We start from the raw sequence: 24711 nt of genomic DNA, 5'->3' as shown, positions 1-24711 counted from the left end.
TGCTTTTAAAATAGCATAATAGTGGCACTTTTAAAATGTAACGAAGAAAACTATTTTCCGTTTATGAATTCAAAAATAAACAATTTAAAGGGTAACTAAACCCTAAAACTGTATCTGACACTGATGCAAACTGATCTGTAAGACTGGGGCTTTATTAATGCTGTTCATTGATTCAAGTAATTTTTTGGACATTTGGGTTTAAAGTGTTTTAATTCTACAATAGATGGTGTAAAAACGTCTGAGTGCTGCCCTCTTCAGGTTGAACGGTGGCTACTGCAGTTGAATTTTCCTATTGGAAGTTGTGGTACCCTCTGACGTCAGAAGGTACCAGCTAACCACGCCCTCGCCTACAGAGAGACGCGTCTCAGATGCACGCCAAATAAATAAATAAATAAATAAATAAATAAAAACCCTCCTGCTACTGGAGGTGTTACGGAATCATGAGGGGTTCAAAATTCATTGCATACTCATATTCAGACCTGCCATTGAGTCATTTACCAACAAATAAAATCCTATTTTCTCATCCTATATTACTGTTTTTTTTTCTTTCTGAATTCAGAAATATGTCATTACAGAAGTTAAAGGTGCATTGCGCAAGTCTCTGAGTTTTTGCAGAACTATGCCCCCTCTGGCGACAAGCGAAACTGCAGCCAGAAGTGTGCACGCTCACGGACAAAAGTTTTCTTTTTTTTTTATCTTACGTGGAGTTTGCGTTGGTGTTTGAAATGAACTACAAGCCGGTCTCTTAGAATCCATCTTCTACGGAGAATGGCGGCGAATACACAAACCTGCCAGACATAGCCAGGTGAGCGTGCCGTGAACGCGCATGACGTCACGCCCAGTCTAAAATTCCGGCACGAATCCCTCTTATTTATTTTACTTTACAGGATTATAGAGACAATCTCAGTGATCAGAGAAGGGCTCATTCAGCCCATCAGGCAATTGTTTAAGCATGTATGGGTTAGAAAACGGGTATTTTTAACATGAAAAGTTGCTTAATGCACCTTTAAATGTGGTCCAAATGTCACTGCATTTGAACACCCCATTTAATGTTTCAGTGTCTTTTATCTATTCCTATCTTTTATTTAAGTGGATTACAATCAGACATCCTGATCAAGATGCATAACAAGGAACAGACTTATGCAGTGCATGTATGCTCTTGTATCAGATGGACATGCTTCTTGTACATAATACAGACTTACGAGTGTTTTTATTTGTTATAGTTACGATAAATTATACACCTTGGAAATAGATGCAGTATATTTCTAGAAAATGTATCATTGCTTGAAACTCAAATCTGCACAGAATGATACAAAGACAAAACTGTTCAAAACAAAGGCATAGTGTGTGTGTGTGCGCGTGTGTGTGTGCGCGTGTGCGTGTGTATGTGTGTGTGTTGGGCATCCACCCCAGTTCGTTTTTTTTTTACCATCATTAGGGACCATCATTCCTTGCTAAAATGAGGCTTAGCACATAGGTACACCTCTCTTCTCCTTTGATCATAGCCAGCGCTCCCTCTCTTTCGCTCCCTGCCCGATCCCCGGTAAACAACGCGCCTGCAGCGGCGATGCTCGCTAATGAAGCATTTTACAGACGTAGCGTTCTGTTCCACTCAGAGAACCTCTACTACAACGACATTACAGCCGGTCACATAAAGCTCTCCTGACTTTCATCTTCAAATCTCCTAATGAACACCTGCTCTCATATCCTTTCTCACAAACACAACTTTCCCATTATCTCACTTGAATTCCCTCCATTGAGCTGCCTGCAGGGAGTTGGGTCGACCCATGGATGGCGCTGTCCCGCCTGGGGTGGGGTGGGGGGTGTGTGATCCTGGAGCAGATCTCGGTTCAGGCGACTGGTGCTCATTGTAAATTTAACATTATTGATTCGGGGTCTGGGGTGACAATTGGACCTGAGATCAGATAACTGTAAACATAAACCACGGCGACATGCGAAGGGACACTCGCTGTGCTCCAGGGGTCTGCAGGCACTGAGTGATGATAAGTGTCTAGCAGCGTCCTTCTGTCTGTTGTATGTTCTGGAAACAAAATGGATGCTACTTGTGATGAAGAGGTGACAGTGAAAACAGCTTACGATTTTGTGCAATGATTTCACTAAATGCGACAAGCTCCTGAGAGTGCAGGGAAACTGCATGTTTTGACAGTGCTATGAGTTTCCAGAATTGAGTAATTTATCTATCCACACTTGAAGCAAAACTGCTGTGCAACATGAAAAATTCACAGCCAATTATAAGGTATTAAGATGATGTTTATGTGGAGGGATCGGGAGCAATGAGATGGGAAGTGGGAAGGGCTATCCAGCACAACGACAAATGGAAACCAATCGATTGGCAAAATGTCCTCCTGCTTGTCACAGTCATGGTTGCTTAGAACAAAAACTCAAGTTTACATGGCACAGACTTTTCGATAAAAATAAAAAAACTAACAAAAAATTTGACAGACTGCGCTCAAAAAGGATTTTATCCTCATTTCAATCCCAATTACAATTTTTAGACAGACAAAATGATAGTCAGATAGACAAAAGAACAGTAAGATAGACAGAAAAAAGGATAGACAGAAATACAGACAAAAGGAAAGTCAGAAAGACAAAAGGATAGTCAGATAGACAGACAAAAGGATAGTCAGATAGACAAAAGAACAGTCAGATAGACAGAAAAAAGGATAGACAGAAATACAGACAAAAGGAAAGTCAGAAAGACAAAAGGATAGTCAGATAGACAAAAGAACAGTCAGATAGACAGAAAAAGGATAGACAGAAATACAGACAAAAGGAAAGTCAGAAAGACAAAAGGATAGACAGATAGACAGACAAAAGGGTAGACAGACAAAGGGATAGACAGTCATACCAACAAGAGGAAAGACATACACTACATTAAGATAGACAGATAGACAGATAGAAAGATACTTATGTGTACTTGCCTAAGAAAGTACTGGTTAATATAAGGTGGGTTAAGATTATGTTTAGGTTCAGGGTTAGTACCTAGTTATTACCCAGATATTGTAATAACTATGATAAGTACATAGTATATACATGGGGAACAGGAATAAAGTGTTACCTAAAATTCCGATACATATGAACGTGGGAACCCTGGTTGTTGCATTAGTCATATCATATTTTAGCTTAGCAAAATCTCTAAAAGTATTTTTTTCTTTTGTACTGCATGGCAGAAGGAACTGAAAATCTGACAGGCACACAACACAAATCTGTCTTCTCCACTTTGTCTCCCTCTCTCTCTCTCTCTCTCTCTCTCATGTTCAGAGGCCACTGAAAGCTGAATTTGCCTCCCCTACACCCCCACCCTACAGTATTGACATTCTCCTCATTTCCCCCAGTGCTGAGTGGAGTCCGGGGTGTTGCACATGAATTATGCAGGCTGGGACACCACAGAGCAGAGAAACACCAGTGCCATCATAATTGAGACAATTGAAAAGACAATACTAGTTGGTCAATAATTAGGCTGCAGGAGGGAGAATCAGATCCGTTCCTACTCCTCCATCCTTTTCTCTCCTTGCTGTGTGGTGAACGTGCCGCCCACAGCAGCGACTCCATTTGCTGTCCACACTCTGTGTCTTGGGTAACTGTTTTGTTTTTCATCTTACAAGTCAACTCTCACTATAACTTGGACTCTTTTGTAAGCTTGGTTTTTTTTCCCATTATTTTCTTATGCAACTAATTGCAAATATGTCAGATCAAAACCAGCACTGCAAAACGTAAACACCAATTAGTGCGTAAATGTTTTATTAAAATGCAGGTTTTAATAGTAGTTTGTTTCCTTTCCTTTTTCTCTATGAAAAAAAAAAAAAAAAAAAAAAAAAATTTCTTCAACTAAAAAGCATTTTTTGACACAATCGAGTGCAAACAGAAAAAAAATGTCACATAGGTGAGAGAGGGGCAGTTCTTCTCTTATTGATTTGTGCACTGAGGGTAGAGGGTAACAGGAAGGAAGGACCCAATGGCAGGACATAATTCCAACTAGCTCCATACTTAATGTCACTGTTCAGACCAGCACTGGGCAGGCTCTGTATTTTCTAAAAGTCCGTCAATTTGTGTAAACTATGTGGCATTATTCATGATAGGGGTCTGCAGAAGAGGAGGGCTATTGATTTCTAGCACAGGTCCAGCTCTGATTCATAAATCCACTCAGCCACTCGAGACTCCCAGAGGATCTATTATCCACACTGGTCTCCATCCCAAAACAACGGCTCAAGGTGATCACCATAAAAGTGCCAGTCGTCGTCGTTTTTCACCAACGCCAGGTCAAATACAAAAGCCTCAGGTTTTCCAGGAACTACGTGATCTGGCCCTAAAACTCCTGATATTGTTGATTATACCTGACGAGAAACTTTAAAACAAGGGACGCACAATATATCTGTGCCAATTCAGTTATTTGTTATTTTTAGGTGATAGAAATGTTTTTACTTAATTTCTCTGATAACAAAGCTAAATTAAAATACAAATTAAAAAAAAATTGTTTTATTGTTTTTCCAAATGTTTTCAATGGGAGCGCCTCGTTTTTAAAATGGCAGCAGTGTGACGGGGCGCTGAGCGTTTATTTCACTGTCAACCCAATCATATTGGAGGAAGGTTGAGACAAATACAACACCGAACAACCACCAAATTCTACATGGACAACGTCAACAGATATATTTATGTGTGTGTGTGTGTGTGTGTGTGTGTGTGTGTGTGTGTGTGTGTGTGTGTGTGTGTGTGTGTGTGTGTGTGTGTGTGTGTGTGTGTGTGTGTGTGTGTGTGTGTGTGTGTGTGTGTGTGTGTGTGTATGGCTGTGTAATTCACTCATTCAGTGAATTACACAGCCAGACTAATCGTGTAAATGAATAAATGGGCTCTCTAAACCTTTAAATGCACTACATTCTGCAGGGGGTTTCTAATGTTGTTTCATGCAAGCCGTTTCAGGGTCAGCAGGAAATTATTTGCATTTGACAGGCACTGTTTGCATTATTTGCATTTTGCAGCCTTTTCGATTCAAAACAGAAAAATATAGAGACATTAACCCACATGCTGTGCAAGTCTAACATAAACATAAATGCAACACCTTCAGAGCAAGCGTTTTATATGTGAGTGAGTTCAAATGTACCACTAGCTGCAATTCAGAATAGAAGGCAGACTATTTCATAGATGTCGGATCATTTACAGGTTTTGACAGTGTATTTTAAGAGGACTTTACTTTCTGTTTTATTGAGTCTCATTTCTGAGTATTTGTCAAGGTTTTCCCTCCTGATTGCACACACAAAGGGCTCAGTGTACATCTTGGCTCGCCCATTAGGCTTTATGGACAGCTGTATGCACTTTTATTAGCGGGTTAATGGCATTTAAAGGAGCAAGTGCTGAGCTAAACCCACAACATTAAAAACCAGAAAATGGTACTGTGGGATTCCGGAGAGGTCAAACGAAACGGCTGCTCGAACACAGCTCAGCTTCGACCCCTTGACATCACTTCTCATGTCACATAAAAACCGCCTCCGCTGCTAATGCTACGTTTGCGTCAAGCTGAGAATTTGATGAGTGAGAGGAGAGAGAGGAAAATACCCAAACACGCAGGCACTGAGCGTGCAGCCTGAGCCTTAAAACATAATGAGCGGAAGTAACGCAAGTACCAACTGCAATTTAGCGAAAGGAACATCAAGGATTGAGGAAAAACTATTTAGCAGCCTGTTTTCAGACATAATTAGCGGGAAAACGGCGCAACAGGACTTTCCTACTTGCTAGTTTTAATTAGCTCTGCTGCTAAATCTTTGCTAAGAGGTAAACAAAGGCGATAAGCTTGAGAAACATCATTTTCAGGTGCCTTTTCTTCTGTGTTTCTGTTGATGAACATAAAAAGGAGATGCTAAAGCAGTACAGTAACAGTCCCAATGCTGCCTCTGTGAATTTCATTACTTGGCTGCTTCCAATTTGCCCATCTGTCTCCTAATTATTGACTGCATTGGCGACACTGCTTTTGGCTCTGGTAAGCTGCAGGACCACGTTCACACTCACTCTCCCGTGTCTGTTTTTATTAAACACGGGGGCTCACGGTATGCGCAACGGCTGCTTATTTTTACGGTGGCGGGCTGCTTAATGAAGGATTGCACAACATTGCAAACACTGTTTGACAAATGCGATATATTAGTCTTAAATCAGTACCGGAAAGTCACTTCCACTGACAAAGTCATGAGGATGATTTCTGGATGATTGTAAACCCGTTTCCGAGGACGAGATGCCTTAAATTGAATTTCTGGGGAGGAAAAGTCATGCCAAGTGCCTTTCTGGTGTGCTTTCCGTGAAATCATGACCTATTCAGACCTGCACATTCCCAACAGAACCCAGACTCTCCAAGCGGGGAGAGACAGAAAGAGATGGAAAAAGGATGGAGTGATGATGGTGCAATGAGTAATGGAGGATGGGTAAATGGACAGATCGAGCCCTGTGCGAGCATGTGGGCAGAACAGACAGACCCGTAGTACTCCACCGCCCTCTCTGCATTCCACTTTTGAAAGCTGACCTTCCCAGAATCCCTTTCAACACTGATGCATCCCTTTTATTAAAAAGCACCAGTGCCTCTCTGCTGGCCAAACTGGGACCCTTAGACACTCACAGGTACCCTATTACGCCCCCAACCCAACCTGCCCTCGGTTGCATTTTCCCTCCTACACTCCAGTCTATCGAAGTGTTTTTTTAGTTTTTTTTCGGTAACACGTTTGTGGTGATGGATGAGCGTTGAGCATCTTTCTGACAGGCCTGCAGCTGATGCCACATAATCACTGTATCACCGTTTAGGCAAAATTACCAAATTATACCAACCCCCCGGAGGCATTGGTGCGACTGACAGGTCCAGCCAACAAAAGAAACACAAATATTCTGAAGTGGCAGTGGACGAAGAGGGGAAGGGAAGAGAGAAGTCTAGAAAATTACAGCTAACCAATTAACAGAGCGTTCTGGCAGTTTTGGTGACTGCTCTGTAATTACGTTCAATAAGGCAATAGAGCAGCTTTCGATTAGAATGTTGTAACTAAAATAATTTGTCTCTCTTGATACAGCAGATGATTTGAGCATGTTAATATATTTCTTAAAAAATCCATTTAAACTTATGTCCATAATGACAAAATCAAGCATTTAATGATCAACACCTCTTTATCTAACCATCTGAATTCCTGTTTACAAATCCAATTCAGTAAATAAATTGCAATTAAAAAAACACTGTCAATTCAATTTAGATTTGCACACCCTGGCGCTAATAACAGGATATGATGGTTGCAAGGCTCTGAACCGCTGGACTCTTGTTTTCCAATAAAGTTTGAAACAACTTTGTGTGCATTGGTGACATTTACGATGTGCCCACTTGCTGCTTCCAGAGCCACCAGCCTACATGTTCTTTTCTGTTCTGCAAGTGGCTGTTGAATTATGGGGGGCCCACTTCGCCATTTCATAAAGTCGCCTGAAAAACATAAGAGCACTAAAAAAAGGAAAGAAAGAAAGAAAAAGAATGAAAGAAAGAAAAGTGTAAAGTCCCATCTTACACTTGCATGATTCAGGATTTGAAAAAGAGAAACATGTATTTTATAATTTCCTTGTTCTCTTTAAGTAGCGTAATGAAACTAACTTGTGTCATGAAACTAACCTTGTTTCTGGTAACTCCCCCCCCCCCAAAAAAACACATACAATTTGATATAACCAAAAAAACATGATAACAACAACTACATCATAAACAATTTAAAATGGTCTGTTCAGAACTAGCAGTGGAATATTCTTTTACATTTTTCAACAACAAAGAATTTTTCACAGTTGCATAATGAAAATATATCATACCTATTCAGTGCTGAGCTATCAAATAATTCTAAACCGTGAGTAGCTGAGAAAAAAAGAACCTGCGGCGAAACTCTGACTAAAGCATGAAGTGAGAAATTTTGATTCAGGAAGATCACACATAGCACCTTGGGCCACTTCAACAAATGGAGAAATTGCTCTCTGAATTCTAACATCCACATGAAGGGATTTCCTCTGTTTTTCTTCTCTCAATAGAGCTCATATACAAACTTATTCTGCATAAAACAAACTAACATACACTTAGGAGTAAATAACCACGCATAAAGAGAGGGTCAGTGCAGAAAGTTTCGGTCCAAACTAAATTGTTGTGCAAAGAGGATGACAAAAAAGAAAAAAGGGTAGTGTAACAAATTCACAGAGGAGAGAGCCGTAGGCAGACCACCAATAACCAAATTAAAGTGGACAATCATCTCTGCAGGGGTGTCAAAGTCGTCCAATCAGAGAAAAGGATGGAGCTGCGAGTGACAAATGCAACCCAGTGAACCGATAATGATTCGGAGGGATAATTTAATCTAAATGAACTATGTGTCACTTATCAATAGTGGGTACTTTGGTGTAATTAATTTTCATTTGCAGGGTAAAGAGAGGCGAACAGACGGTCCTTGGATGAAACGGGGCATACGAGTGATTTCTCATTGCTAACTCACCCGAATTCATCACACTCGCTAAGACATGTGCTAATGATTAGTATTATTGCTCCAGGTGTGTTTACAGTAAATATTGGAGTCCTGGCATCTGGCTTGGGGTGAGAGTTTGACGCTGATGGAGAAGATGATAAGACGACCTTCAAAACCAGCTAATAAACGCTGTGGTGTGCCTGATGCAACGTAATTGAACTTTCTTGTGTAGTTATCGAATTTTGTATGCAGTGAGTTAAATGTTAATTGATATTAAAGGCAGCAAACTGAGAGGGTAGTCATTTTACAAACAGAGCAAGCCTTAAAAAAAGCAGAACTGGTAGTCTGATTATAGTCTAAAAATATATGAAGCTCAATTTAACATAAGAATTTAGAATATATTATTTATATTAGATAGCTTACATGTGGAGAGAAAGAGAGAGAGTCAAGTTCATGAGTCACTATGAATTTCTCATCGCAGAGAAAAGGAACAACCAGTTCAGTCAAGACCGCCCATGTTTGAGATAATAACACCATGTCCTAACTACACGCGCCGCGAGACGCAATAAAGGGTATCTTTTCCATGTTAATCAGAGTTTTTGTCCTAACCAGCCGCGACGGCAACACGCGATGATTCTATTTTAGAAACGGAATCTATTTTTCTGTGACGTCGTGCTGGAACACAAAGTGTGGCAATGACAATCTCAGGTACTGTTAATATGCTTTATTTTTAATGTTAAAAGCATGCAATGTGACTTTGAATATCATTTAGTGCTCTCAGCTTTGTAGCTGTAAAAGCAACAATGGATAATTCCCCTCGGATCTTGAAATTAAACAATTTAGTAACTCAGTGGCCTATGTATTTTTAATGATGTTTAAATGGTGTAATATTTGTGAATTTGATTATATAGCCTATTTATTAATTTTCTTGAGAGTGCCGTCAAGATTACTCTCTGGTGCTGTGCACTCTGCCCACACTCTGTTCTGATTGGCTGTAGGTTTTGATTGATTTTGACGCATCTCGCAGTCGCGTCGCGTCTTGTGTGGACAGACAAATTATTTGTCGCTGCAATCTTATCGCATCGCATCTGGTTAAGACATGGTGTTACCCATTAACTTGTTGAGCCCATGAACATGACATTACTCAAACACCGGTCCAGCTCCCGGTCAAGACCTTTTTCTGTCTGTGCTGTTTACACAGGGAGGAAAAAAACCCTGCAAAATGTACATTGTGTAACAATGTTGTCACATGAATATAAATTTTGACAGAGCTCATCACATGAATTAGATATGCACATGTGAAAAGTAATTTTCTTTTTGTTTGTGTCAGTACATTTGACTGATTTTACACATCTGATCAATTCAAAACCAACGAATTCAAGTCTGAAAATATACATAAAACATCAAACTACTGTTTAGCAAAACCCCTGTTATATAATGGTTTTCCAAAGTTAATAGCCACTCAGAATTTTCACTGGCCGTAATTTTGACATCGATGCCATGAGGAAAAACTTCCATATAGATATATATTAGGTTGCTGTCCCTTTAAGACCTGGAGCAACTGTTTACGTTCCCTTAAAACATAACTGACTGTTTACATGAATACTCGCCAAGATCTGCATTTTGATATTATTTTGTGCGTAATTGACAGTTATAAGCAGTGAAAAAGAACTCAATACTAAGAGGTAGTACTTAATGTGCACGCACTTTGGATGTGAGAACAAAATATGCGGGACTGAGTAAAATGATGAGCAATATGCACAATCCCACGCTGAAATGAAAGCCCTGTAACAACAACAATATTCATCCATAGCAAATGAAGCAAGTGAGTGAGGGGAGGCGGGTTCGTGTGTGTCGGAGAGATGAGAGAGCCCTCACTTTGTTGTTGGCCTCACCCAGATGTTGCCGGTACCGCCCTGCCCAGAGTATATTTATATTAAAATAATGTTTAGCAAAACAAGTTGTTATATTTCTATGGCCCTATGTTGTAGATAATTTATTTTTCCTTGCCTAGAGGACAACTTAAGTAAAAACTAGCATAGCGTACCCCAACTCTCCCATAATCTATTTTTAGTTTTTGTTTCTTTCAAGTTTGCACTCAGATTTGAGGCTGAAAGCTATAAAACTTTCACTGCATTAATTTCAAAGGCATTCAGTGTGCTTTTGAAAGAATTGATAATAAAACACTCCCTCCATGAGCAGCCTGTCTGAAATTGCATGAGCAAATCGTTGAGCCGGTGAACCCTGCGTTTTTGTGGTCAAAGTTGAGACAGACCAAACAGTCTGTGTTTCTCACTCGAACTCTGAGGCTTGTTTTAGCCTTGGTCAACACTCACTTAAATCATTTCTGTCCATCCATCACGCTGCGCCTCTGACACCCACTAATAGCAGGGTGTTTGAAACACAACATCTGCAGGGACGTCTTTTGCCCCCTCTGAAACCCCAGATGCATTAAATGGGGCCCCCCACAGTCCTGCAATTGCTAGAACCAGGAGAGTATAGGGTATTTATAATATAACTTATTTTAAATAAACATAATAAATACCATGGATATACGGTATATAAAAAAGAAAAGATTTCTTTTGAAAGATTGGAAATCATATTTCTTTGACTAATCAGACATTCAACACATTGCCCAATGCTCACTTGCTTCAAAAGCTTGCCAAATTGAAGACTTTATAACACTATAATTTGCATGCATAAAGGATTTCAAGATTGAATTATGTATAAAAACACTGATTGATATGCATCAAGTTTAACTGTGAAGTTTAATGACAACAGCTACATTTAATCACTCATTCTGCACTCCAATATAGACAATCTTAGATTGTGTACATTCTAAATAATAATAATAATAATAATGAAATTTGTCAATTATTTCCATTATTAATGATCATCGATTACATTTTTGAGCACTAAAACATGTTGGCAATGGCAGAGATGCTATCTTGGCAATCTCCAGACAGAGAAATAAGCGTATGAAAGCACAGACAACATCAGAGCAGTGTCTAACACGATTCCTTGACCTCAGCAGACTCAGAGCCACAATTATCGAACGATCCAGCACCAATGAAAACAGAAAACACAGGTGACCCTGAATCCTTTGATTATGTGTACTGTAGTTTCAGAGAATCTCAACATCAGCGCATAATGTATTATTTAGAGCATACATTGAGGTTTTTACTTAAAGAAAATGAGAATAAAAGCCAGAACAGTAAATGACATGGAAAGGATTTTGAACTGTCAATCTGCGGCCGCCTCAGGGAGAAAAACAAAAAGCAAAGAGAGAGTGGGTGATTTCAGACGAGATCAGCGAGTGAGAGCCTCTCTCTTCCTCCTCCGTTCTCCTCCATCCGTTCTTTTCCTCATCTGTCTTAAACGTTCCTCAGGGACGTTAACTTTTCCCAGGCAGTCCTCTTTGGCTTTAACAATTAATGTGCTGGGGCTCCACAGTGACAGCTGATGCTAAATACTGCACAGTTCTGTTTACGTACAAGCGCATTAATAAAGATGAGACCCTGCTGGTTTTGAGGAGAAGAGACAGAGAAGAAAAAGAAGAGGAGGAGGATAAAATCAGCTTCCTCCTCCATTCCTTCAAGTAGCCCACACCATATTGGGACGCTGAAATCAGCCCCTGCAGTGAATAAATGAAGAGCACTGGATAGTGTGCATTCATTTTCAAGAGAAATGTATGCGTATTTTCAATTGATCATAGTAGATGTGATGCAGAAAAGCATTATAATCGGTCATATCAAACATGTTTTTTCTCACTAGTAAACAATCACACTACATATTTCACCTTGAACACTCTAAGTGAAAACCTCTTCACATGAAAAAAAAAAGAAAAAGATTTGATGTAAGAGATTAAACTGGACTACTTTAACAGGAACATGAGTGTGTGCTTAATGTTAGCTGATATATCAAAGTCAGAGATTGTGTCCTTGGTCAAACTCTGAACACTACAGCTACACAAACAAAGCAAACTGTGCTTTGTTTTCTTCAAAATGAAAAAGAGAACACATCTGCACAAACACAAAAAATTGATTTTTTTGATGGTTCAATAATTCATAACAATGCTTCATCTAATGTTTCCGTTCTGTTGATTAGCCAGTGTATTTATAACCACATTGCTAAAGTGTTTTGAAGTGATATTCAAGCACCATCAACCGTTGCATTAATATTTGATATTTTTGCAAATAATCTTTGTACTTTTTTTAATGTGTCGAGAGACAAAGGGTTGTTTTAGGGATATGATGAATATAAAAGTACAAGAGGATTTTGTTTAAATGGAAATTTATGCAGAAACTCTAGCCAATACATACAAACTCACACTGTATGAACATTTACTCTGTGTTCAACTTTTAAAGGAATATTCCAGGCTAAATACAAGTTTTGTGGCATAATGTTGATTATGGAAGTGAATGGGGCCAATCAATAAATACTGTTTCAAAACTTTAGCCACAACGAATGAAAAAGTTATGTCCAATTTTACATCTTCATTGCCATGAGAACAAAATGCCATAAACACAAAAATTATAAGACAACTGTAATAGATGACAGAATGAAAAAGGAATAATACACAAGTTAAAGGGGTGGTATAATGCCCTTTTCACAAGATGTAAAATATATCTATGATGTCCCCAGAGTGTGTGTGTGAAGTTTTAGCGCAGAATACCCCACAGATATTTGTATATAGCAAGTTAAAGTTGTCACTTTTTGAGGGTTTGCAAAAACGCACCGTTTTGTGCCTGGCCCTTTAAATACAAATGAGCTGCTGCAGAGGGTGGGGTTTCAAGAGCTCGTGTGTGTTAGCAGCTGCTGTTACCTCACGCAGACACACTAAAATGACAGAAACTGTTCTGCCTTTAATGTTAAACGGATTCAGATAAGGATGGAGAGACTCAAGAAGAAGTGACAACATGTAGAATGCAACAGACGTCTCAATAGAATGGACGTCTCTGAATGGTTAGTTGATGAATTTATGCAGCTGATGTGGAGTTAACTATCTTCAATTAGGATATTCTGTCATGATAAATCTATAAATTGCTCATATAGGAACTGTTGTGAGATGCACACAGAGTGACTTTCTATTGCATGTGAAAAGATGGATGCTAAAGTTTGAGCTGACTCACAAATGTACTCTTATACAACAACTTTTCCTCTTCTCAACATGGTCTGCGTGTTCCCGGGGGCGGGGTTTATGTAAATTCTAGGGTTAGTGATGTCACTAACCCGAGAGGAATGTCGTGTAGTCCCAACCAGCCGTTTGTTGTAGTCCTTTTTTTTTAAAGCAAATATCTCCCTTTGCTTTGAACTTTGAGCGTTGTAACTTTGCAGATGTTGTTTATGCTCAAACAGCAACATTACACACTAACTAAAGTTAGAAAAGTGAAATCATAATCAACCACCCCTTTAACAATTATATAAACTAAATGAAATTATAGTACTTCACATTTCGGCTTTTAAAAAAGGCCAATTTATTTTCATTTAAGTTGCATAAACACAAGGAAGAGGTTTTTTTGTTTTGTTTTGTGGTAATCAAACACACCATAAATTCTTTTGATTAAGATTAACTTGTACTAATCCCTTTAATTTAAACTAAATTAATTATATAAATTCCACGTTTTTTTTATACAGCTGGCCTCTGAATAATATACAGTACAGTAAGTTACTAAATAATTAAAAAAATCAAGCGTATACACCTTTTCGGAAGAAATGATTTACCGAAACGGGACCAACCCCCCCAAAAAAAAAAAAACTATTGTCCTAAATAAATCACTGGTTTCATTGTCAGATTGAGGTAACACACAGTTTTATTTAGTGCCTTTTTCCGCTACGGTGGGAAGATAATTACTGTCATTTATTAATAATCCCAGGGCCAGTCTTCAGTAATGTGTGCCACATGTGACAGCCTGATCCTACAAGTGTCCCATTTGCCTCTGAGATACACAAGTCTTGGTTTTATCTAAGCAAAAAAAAAAAAAAGAAAGAAAAAAAAGTGAGAACGCATGAAAAAAATTAGAAGAAAGAGGTCTGCTGATCACTAATAGCACCCAATTTTCTTGTCTTTGGCAAAAGAGAATCAAATGATGAGAACAGGAATCCAAAAGGGCACTTTTTGAGATGTCATGTCCCATTGGCTTCAAGTAAAGTATGCGTATGAGAAAAAGAGCCGAACTAGTCTGGATTTAGCTCATTATTTACAGGCACTTTCCTGAGGCCAATGGTGGGTTGTTCTTCACGGCGTTCAGCGTCTCTGTCCAAACACAAGGAAGCATTTTATCCCTTAGGCTTTGTTTTTCTCCCTTCTCTTTTACGTTTAATTTCAACATTAGCTAAGGCAATATAATTTGCCATCCGGTGACCTTGACAGATTGTAGCAGGGACGCAAGCCAGCACCAATGCCTTTGAGGAATGAGTATTTGATAAGTGGAGTAGTTTAGCTCACTAGGTACAACTTTAACTGAACTCTTCCAGAACTTTCAGGTCCATCTTGATCACACAAATCCTGCCATTTATTTGTCCAATTTTACTTTTAAACGACAATGAAAGCCTTTGAGATGCAAACAGGTATATAAAAAAAACATGCTGAAGACAAACAGATCTAATTAAATCTGTTATCTTTTCACCATCTTGGACAGGGACAATGGCCTTCTACTCATCTTTGCAAATTGAATTTATTCATGAATTAAGCTAAACAGAAAAAAGGCACCTTCAAAAGTGGCTACCCCTTACAAAACTTACCATGGTTTTACTACAGTAACACTAACTGCAAAAGCTAAAATATTTTGTGAGAGAACGCAGCCTACATACTACAGCTAGGAGTTATACCTTTATATTATTAACAATTTTTGCTGACCCCACCAGAGAAAAAAAAGAAAAAAAAATATTGTCCATACATTTCACAAGAAAAACAAATATTAACAATACATTTAAATATATTTTAAACTAAACTAATAACAAAAATACATGTATATTTAAATAAATAATATATAGCGCACTTAAAAGCTAATTAAATATAGACCTAGGTTAATATATTTACTACTAAATAATAATAATAATATGAATTATTAATATTATTATTATTATTATTATATTTAATAATTGCATATCGTTGATAATATCTATTTCTGACAATTTGCTAATAAAATAAATTAAATTCAAATATTTGAAGAAAGAGGTCTGCTGATCACAATTTTCTTTTTGCACTTTTTGATATGTCATGTCCCATAGGCTTCAAGCAAAGAATGCGTATGAGAAAAAGAGTCGGGCTAGTCGGGTATTTACTACTAAATAATAATAAATAAATACAAAATATTATTATTATTATTATTCAAAATGGTATATATTGATAATATATATTTGACAATTTGTTAATAAAATAAAATAAGATTTTTTTTTATTAAATTTAATTAAATAAAAATTAAATAAAAAAATTGTCAGTATGTTGTCAGTAGATGTAAAAATCTCATCTACTAGCCTCATTGGACCAGCAGAAAAACAAAATCAAATGGGGAGACCTGTCATGGGTAACTTTTTGTTTTTTGTTTTTTTGCAAGAACAAAAATAATAGCAAAAAGATGCTAATAAACTAGGACAAATTTCTTTCTGTGGCGTCTGCTCTACATCACCTGAGACTTTAGTGCCTCAGTCTATATGGCAGTCTCAGGTCAACTGAAACTAGAGAAAGGAACACAGGAAGGAAGCAAATAAATGGGAAAGAGCGAGATAAAGTGGCCTTGCACACTGTAAAATCTCTGTTCTCGTCAATTCCAGAGGGAAGTGAGAAGCCCGCAGGTAAGACTTCAGAAAAGGTCGAGGTAGTAGAGCTCCCTTTCTCTGCCTTTCTACCAAAAGAGAGGGATACACTTTCCTGCGAGCAGAATGGAAGGAAAAGGGCTTGTGTTCTGGCAAATTATGGAAGCATAAAAAGCCCATGCTGGAAATATTTGACTACGCCAAGATATAAAAGGTAAAAGGACCATCTGTGCCATTTGCATCCCGCTCCCTGGTTGTCTCTGTGGCGCAGTAGAGTAAACCATCTTGCAGCAGATGCCAATGGAACGCAAACATACAAGTTAGTGATGCTGAAAGAGCTTGTGTGTCCAATCAGAATGAGCCTTAGAGATGATAAATATGCATTATAATGTGCTGCAAGTTGCAAGTATAACCATGGCAACTGTCCCAGCCTGTTTTGCCTATGCAGTGTTGTTTGTGGTGAGCTTCCTTATTTCGCTACCGTAAAGATGATGCCATAATGAAGCCGTTTTCCAAGTCTAGAATGCATTAGTAAACTCATCTGAAGCATAGGGACTAGAAAAATTGATTCACCAATGCATTGCGATTCTCTCTCCAATTATTTGTAGATTGATTTTAAAATTATGCATTAATAAATCTGTTTTTTGAAAGTATACACAGGATAAAACATTATGGATACAGACAAGTGTGAAGGTAAGGTCCTAATAGGTAAGGGTGATTGTTGGTTGATATGTCTATTTCTTGACACATGGAGTGACTGGCATTCACCGAAAGTAAATTATTTTTTTCCAAATGCAGGTGTTATACATACTTCATTCAAGACTAGAGGTTGTACTAAAATGGTGTGGCACAACCCAAAAATGGTTGTCTGGTTGCTATGCTAAATGCAAATATTAAAATTAAACTCTCAAAATAATCATGCAAAGTTATAAATAGGCTTATTAACTTTTAAAAATGGAGGAGAAATGCTTCCCAAACTTTTTATCGTTGACATCAAAAGCAAACCATCAGTATTTCACAGCAAATTTACTTTTTACTTAATACTAATAAAATATTGAGCACAGTGTATTTTCCAATATTATTTTAATTAATAATATAATGAAATAAAAATATTAAAGAAAAATAATGTAAAAAGTATTAAAGGGCCCCTGTTATGCTATTTTAAAGTTTCCTAATGTTGTTGTGGAGTTTCCTACAACATGTTTACATGCATCAAAGGTAAAAAAAAAAAAACTGTTTAATTTCCTCATAATATACATTTGCACATCATCACATTTTCAATGACTCTCAAACGACTCGTGAGATGAATCAATCTCTCTAAATCCCTCCTTTCCGCGATATACTCTGCTCTGATTGGCCAGACAGCTCAGTCTGTTGTGATTGGCCTACCGTGTACAGCGCGCCGAAAACAAAAACGCCCATTGCCATAACAACGTCAGCTGTCCTGTGGCTTCCTACACTGTAAACTAAACACAGTAACGAACAATGACGTCGATTTGAGCGTGAGTCCGATAATGATACATTGGAAGAACTAGTTATTCAACCCGAACCTCCATCACAAGGACGACTCGAGCAGGACTCAGTGTTTCTCACTCATACACTACTCAGTTTGAGGTACATTATGAGACGTTGCAACTGTAATTCCTCACCATCAGCATTAACAAGTGCATGTCCATCAACAAACCGGTTTTTTTTTTAGTTTTTTTTTTTTACTTGTACTAATTTATTTTCCAAGTATTTTTCTAATTTATTGCGGTGAACACGTGGAAACTGTATCAATAACAGTACAATATACATTAGCCAAGCTCTAGAGTAAATGATCTGATGTAACAAACGTTGGTAAAACAAATATTTCCTCAAAGTAGTGAGAATGACAGACAATCTGCATTAATAGACACAGTTATAGGTAATCGTGGTCCACAACTGATTAGCAGAAGTATTTCAGTAAGACAGTAATAATGTGAGTTAGCCAGTTAGCAGGAGACCTACACAATATAAAACTCAAAACTAAGTTTTTTGAACACCATCTTTCAAGAGTAAAAACGGTTTGCCAATCCTGCATTGAACTCCGAAATTTGAGAAGCAGTCGTCAGTAAAATAAAGGGAACACACCAAAACTTTAGGATTATACTGCTGTGATATTGTGGTAAAGATGAATTTTAACCACTAATTCTTCACATGCTCGTCCTTGGGCAGTGAAAAAAAAAAAGAAAAAAAAAAAAGAACTGGCTTTACCTTCACATTATAGAGTACAGCGCCGTCTTCTCTACATGATGCCATCCAGTATCCACAGGAATCAGCTCCAGGTTTGAGGTTCAAGTTTTCCCTGGTGTCTGCGTGCAATAAGTGGGCGGGCAATATACTAATGTTTCGTCTTGACATCACAACGAAACGGCTTATGACTCGTTTGAAAAACGATTCATTTAATTGACTCAGAGTCGACTCTTACTTTTGAAAGACAATAACTTTATATACGGTGCACTTTCAGATTTAAAACTTTGCAGGATGTTTTCATTCACTTAGAGCTATGTTACACACCACATGAAAAGTCATTTTCAAAAATACATAATAGGGGCCCTTTAATAGTCAATTTATGGTAAATTGTACTATATTTTTGGAACATATTGGCTGCCTTTTTGGGCCTATTTTGTTCATTGTAATCTTTAATGTATGATTCTACGGACCTTTTTGTTTTTTTAGAAGAATAAACAATTTTAGCACTGTGTTGAGCCACCACTTGACGTCCAATATAAAATATTTGTCCTGGAGCAAAACCAGCTGAGAACCAATGGACTACAATTAATTATGCTAATCTGGTAGCAACTTCACTTGGCAACACAGTATGACTTATTTGTAAAACATGATTTCTATAAACTGCAAACAAAGCTGTAAGATAGACTTTCTGCAAGAACTGAATAAAGACGCTCAACAACATATTCTGACATGAAAAAAAAAGTAACACCACAGACAGTCTCAGAATGGGTATGTGGGTGGAAATTAGTCACAAAAGAGTAAACGCTTAAGACAAGAAAACTGAACGATGGGTAGAGTATACAGACAGAGAGAGGAAGAGAGAAGCGAGTGAGAGCACGAAGACTTCCAGTAGATGTCGGCTTTGACAGAGAAATAATGAAGTGACATGATGTTGATGCAGAAAGAGACAAAATGCAGCTTACTCGTTTGATGCTTTTAGGACTGATGAATCTCCTAAGGGCTGAAGAGGAGACATACAGTATGTTTCTCTCGCCGAGATTCTGCCTTTGCACTAATTAATCACATCATCCAGCCATCCAGGATTCGATAAGCCTATAAAAAGCTTTAGCTCAGGCATCACTGTCTGAAAGATTGCTTCAAGGTTGCTGGATGCTGTTACATCCAATTCAATTGTTTTAGCTCAGAAGTGACATAACATTAAATCAAGGACAGTAGAGAAAGCCACAGAGCTTCTCATTTAGTCAATATCGGCTCCTTGTTAGAAAAAACAGGTGGCAGAACACAAAACATTTAACAATGTTTGCAAGATATTTGAGCTGCCCCAATGCCAGAAATATCAGATACAGAAAAAAAAAAGAAAAGAAAAAAAAAAGCAGTTATGACTGGAATGTTATATCCCCATCTCCACTTACAGAGAAAGTAAGCACAATGAAATTAAACACGCCACATGTGTCTCTGAATGCATTTTTAAAAGTAAACATATTTAGCAATGGTTAAAACATCAGACTAATGCATGTTAACATGGAAAAACTAGTAAAAAAAACAACAACAAAAAAACAGATAAAAGTGCAGATAAAGACACAGAATTCACTTCTCTTTCTCACCTTTTTGTGCTTGAATGAACACATACATGCAAAATTATGTCAAAATGCCCATCTTGGCGAGTATCCTCGTTGACCAACTAAACCAGCTTAATCAGGCTGGGAGAAAAGTTAAATTAGCTAAGACCAGCAAAACCAAATAATTCAAGAGCACTTGTCAGCTGGTAAGGCTGGGAGACCAGCTAAACCAACTGACCGATCAACTAGATGACGGAACACCATCTTAACCAGGCTGGGAGACCAGCTAAACCATATCAAGCCATTTAAGACCTGCAAATCTGCATCTGATGGTGTTTAGCAGAGTAATGACCTTGTATATCTACATCAGACCACCTCAGGAGAAGTCCATAGTTTAGAGTCTGTTCATGTTTTAAGCACATCTTCACCACAGCAGGCAAACGACATGACACAAGACACCCTCCTGCATTCTAAATCCCGTGACGCCGCCTCGTAGCGACGCTGTCTTCCAGCCGCTACCAGCGTGATGCTCATCATCACTCACATGAGTCAGAGAATGCCATAAGCTAATGGAATAAATCAAGGATGAAATATCAATCAAATTACAAACTAATAGTTCCCTTAATGTCTTTGTTGGAGTACAGATGGCCCCTTCAGCCAGCCAAGCACACCACAGCAAGTCATCATAATAATCAGCGCACTAATAATACCACTCCATTAATCACATATACGCGCTCAAAGTGCATCGCTGCAAACAACGGGTGCTCTGCTGCAGGAACATCACAAAGTTGAAGCGTGGTAACACTCACTCATTAGACTCTTCTCTAGAATTCATGCTTATTGTTTAAAGAAACAACAAGGTAAGAAATCCATTGAGTGGGTTCTGTGAGCACTACTGTTCCCTTGGCTTCTGAACATAGTGGTCTTCAGTTACCTGTAAAAAAATAAATAAGGGCAACATGCAGATACTTACATTTAGCGGGGAGGTCGTAGCCGCAGGTGATCTTGGCTTTTCCAGTGTCACAGCCATTTAACGAGTGGCACTCTTCATACAGGAGATGACCCGCGGCTCTGTGTATGCAGCCATCCACTGAAAGAGAGAAACAACATCAGTGTGAGAACTAGGGGTGTAAGATAATATCGTGATATTATGTTTAGCAACGCTGTATCAATATATCTATTTGTTTGCATCCAAGATTCATGGCTTTGTTCAGTTTAAACCCCAGTCGTTAGATGGAAGTCTTTTTATCTCTGAACGTGAACTGACATAAGTGCAAGGGTGAACCGCTAGCGTTAGCATTGGCAAACCCAGCTCACTAGTTACCACCAATGGAAGACCAAATAATGATACCAGCTCCCGCCGCAGTGTATAGAGGTGAAGTGTGGACTCATTTTGGCTTCCACTATAAAGAAAGCACTTAAGGAGATCAACAAGAGTCATGTTGTTTGAAAAATAAGCCGTGCCAAAATCCAATACTCAGGGAACACATTGTATCTAAAGAGCTCAAAAAACATCCCAGTGCCATCCACACTGCTGAGAACGGCGTTTAGATGAATACTGAAGAATTCTCCAAGCACTTTACTATTTTTCCTTATCGTATCCGTATCGTTACACGTATCGTATTGTCAGATTCTTGGCATTACATAACCTAGCGAGAACAGATATGTTGGCTGAAATACAGTATTAAAAGTTGTAGTTTTTTTCATTGAAAAAAAAAACGATCTATTTTTTATGATACTATGATTTATGATACTTAGTTGATGTTTCATGGTTTTAGTTTAAACTTTTTTGTGATTATGGGGTGTTTGAAATTCAAATTCTTCAATATATTTTTCCTTTTGTGCTCCAAGAAATACAGGTTTTGAACGACAGAGAAATTATGACCATTTAAATTCTGAGGTGAATGAATATTTAAAAAATCTTATTAATGAATGTATTAAAACAGGAAATAATACATACAGACTATATGTACAGTGATACATAAAAAACTCATGGTAGATGAAGGCATGACCCTTGAACTACTGATACTAAAAAGTGCTAAACCACCTCGTGTCCCCGACCACTGTTGATTCGTATAAAATGAATGTCTTGAAGAAGCTTTTGTCTTCTGTGTTATTTTGCTCTCCCTTGGTTATCCCCACCTCCCGATGTTTTAATTTCACATGGTTAAGCTCAGGATGCCTTTGACTGATGGTACTGCTTACATGAGTAGGCAGAGAAATAGAAATCCAAATGGTCTCCCTCCCTCAAAAGCCCATGACACACCTCCAGCAACCCATTATCAATCACAAAGAAACATCATAAAGGTACAGTCATAAGCAAAACAAATAAATCCGAAAAAGAGCTTGTAAGCAGAAATGAAGGACTTATTCCAACAGACGCAGAGCTCCTGACCTCTATTCTCTATTTTAGAAGAACATTATAAAGAGAATATGGAATTAAAACCGACTGTACACATAAAAAAATAAAAAAAAAGTTTTCATTATCTTTAATCAAAATTCTTCCACATCTGAAACGTTTGTTCTGCTAGCATAACCAAGGCTGTGATATTGGGGAAATATTTTAATCAATTTTATCACACTCAGCCTTTCATGAACCAATCATACCGTATCCAGCCCAATCCTACATTATTATAGTTACATATAGAGGTTTAATACTTGTGTTTTAGGGGGGGGGGGGGGAATTCTAAGTAACTCTGACACATAAGGTTCCTGCACCATACACAGTTTGGATGAATGAAATTTTGAGAATAGGTGTGTTATTATCTTTCTAAGAAATCAGACTTTTAATTTTTGGCATGGCAGACAAAATATCAGGCAAAAAAGTCAAATACTTGAAGCCCCCTCAAATATTTATGAAAAACGTCTACATACAGAATAAAAATCTAGTTACATAATTAATATTTCACACTGAAATGTCATATTATTGTCGTTAAATGCATTACAAATTCAAAATGGTGTTCATGTTGATTTTAAACAAATGAAAACAAATCACTTATGCGTTAAAAACAGCTTCAGAACCTGTGATTGATTCAATGCCCCAGCCAACAGGTCGTGATACATGTGACCTAAATGTAAGTTTTAGCTGCTGCCACTGATCTGGTTTGCACAGAGATGAACAGCATGTCATAAAGGAGATCAGTCTCAGTACGCTAATGACACAAGCAGATGAGAGGCAATAAAGATGACAGACAGCCCGCTGTTACAGAAGAGAGGCTGCTCGTGCTAAATTTCATGATCGACCTGATCCACTCGCTCATTCATTGTACAATGACGTTGTAAATGAGTGCGAACAGCTTTGGCAAAAAAAAAAAAAAAAACTTTTTTTTTTTTCCTTTCTTCCTTATCAGACACTACCTAAGTTGACAAAAACTACATACAGTTTTTTTATTTATTTTTTTTATCACAATTTTCTGAAGGAGACACCAGCTGGTGAGAAGATTTTTCCACCACAATCAATCATCTTTAATGGTCTGAGCGACAGCAAGTCGACAGATACAGATTCCGATGGCTTTTGAGAAAGCACTCAGTTCGAATAGATGAAGACAGTGACAGAGCTTGCAATGAGAGAATCGGTTCCTTAGACAGCCTAACAATTACCACATCAAATGCCATCAGACTGCATTGGACATGTTGACAGAGCCGTGTAGGCGTACTTCTTTACGTCCTGCAGTTTTGTGAAGTTGTGTATTTTTTCAATACATGTACACTTCCTGAGAATTTCAGCATGGACCACATGGAGTCATCATTAAATTTCAACAATATTCATATTCATTATACTACAGCTGAATAAAAAAACAAGTTAATATTGAGAAACATACCTTTGCGAGACAATATGGCATCGTCAACTTCTGTTCAGTCAAGGAAATTAGTTACAAACAATGGCAAAAAAAAAAAAACACCATTAACCATTTCGTCTCCAAGCAGCAGTATTTTGTGATTGATTCAATAACTCACTCTTATGGAGAGTCACTTGTTCCATTCCTGAACGAATCTGTGTTTTTTTAACAAATTGATTGAATAAATGAATGATTAAATTGCTTCACTCATAAATATAGTCACTTTTTATTTATTTTTATTTTAGTTTTTATACGAATTCGTTCAGTGAGGGATTTAAAGGTGAACTAAGTAACTTTTTTTACCTTAACTGAACAGCTTCGGAGTCATTGGAATGGTTATATTACTTATTTCGGGTTGAATGGTGGTCGTTTCGCACCCCCCTGGTGCCCGTGAGCGGAAAATACGCACTTGCAACTTTGAGCCGGCGGGCGGGAAGTCTCGCGTGATATCAGGTCTCGCGATGTAAACAATTGCTTTACGGCCAAAAGAAATCTGCTAAAATGCTGTCATTATTGTGCTCCCTCACGCTGTCCGAACCCGAATGAAGAAGACGTTTTAAAGAATGTCCCATCTGCTTTGATGTCGTTGATCTATAGCCTCTGGTGTCTGAGAATCACCAACGAGTTTTTACAACAGTGTTGTCAAATATCTGTTCCGAAGCTGTGGGGGGAGATCTAGAGAGAAACCTGCGAGCAAAAAGCGAGAATACAGCGAAGAAATCCCGAAGCTACTGAGTGCTGCTTTAATTACGCACTTATAACGAGTCACATTTTTTGTTCATGAATGAATCACTTGGTGCCACCTACTAACAATGTAACCTACAGAAAAAAAAATAAATCCCTTATTCATAGAGTCGCAGAAAGTCCCAGTGCTGT

The 24711-nt window shown here is 38.0% G+C and overlaps 1 protein-coding gene across 2 annotated transcripts in view; it reads right to left on the bottom strand.

The window, feature by feature from the left end:
- The window catches only part of macrod2 (mono-ADP ribosylhydrolase 2), a 571390-nt gene that overhangs the window by 346995 nt on the left and 199684 nt on the right, over positions 1 to 24711 (bottom strand). For both annotated transcript variants that reach the window (XM_082154293.1, XM_082154292.1), the window contains exon 5: positions 20970 to 21086. In XM_082154293.1, the coding sequence (XP_082010419.1) occupies positions 20970 to 21086 (117 nt within the window). The remainder of the gene's footprint in view (positions 1 to 20969; positions 21087 to 24711) is intronic.

This window comes from Leuciscus leuciscus (genome assembly GCF_965113295.1).
Source record: "Leuciscus leuciscus genome assembly, chromosome: 22".
Lineage (NCBI taxonomy): Eukaryota > Metazoa > Chordata > Actinopteri > Cypriniformes > Leuciscidae > Leuciscus > Leuciscus leuciscus.
The sequence above is the reverse complement of the archived record's forward strand: the minus strand, read 5'-3'. Positions and strand labels throughout refer to the sequence as shown.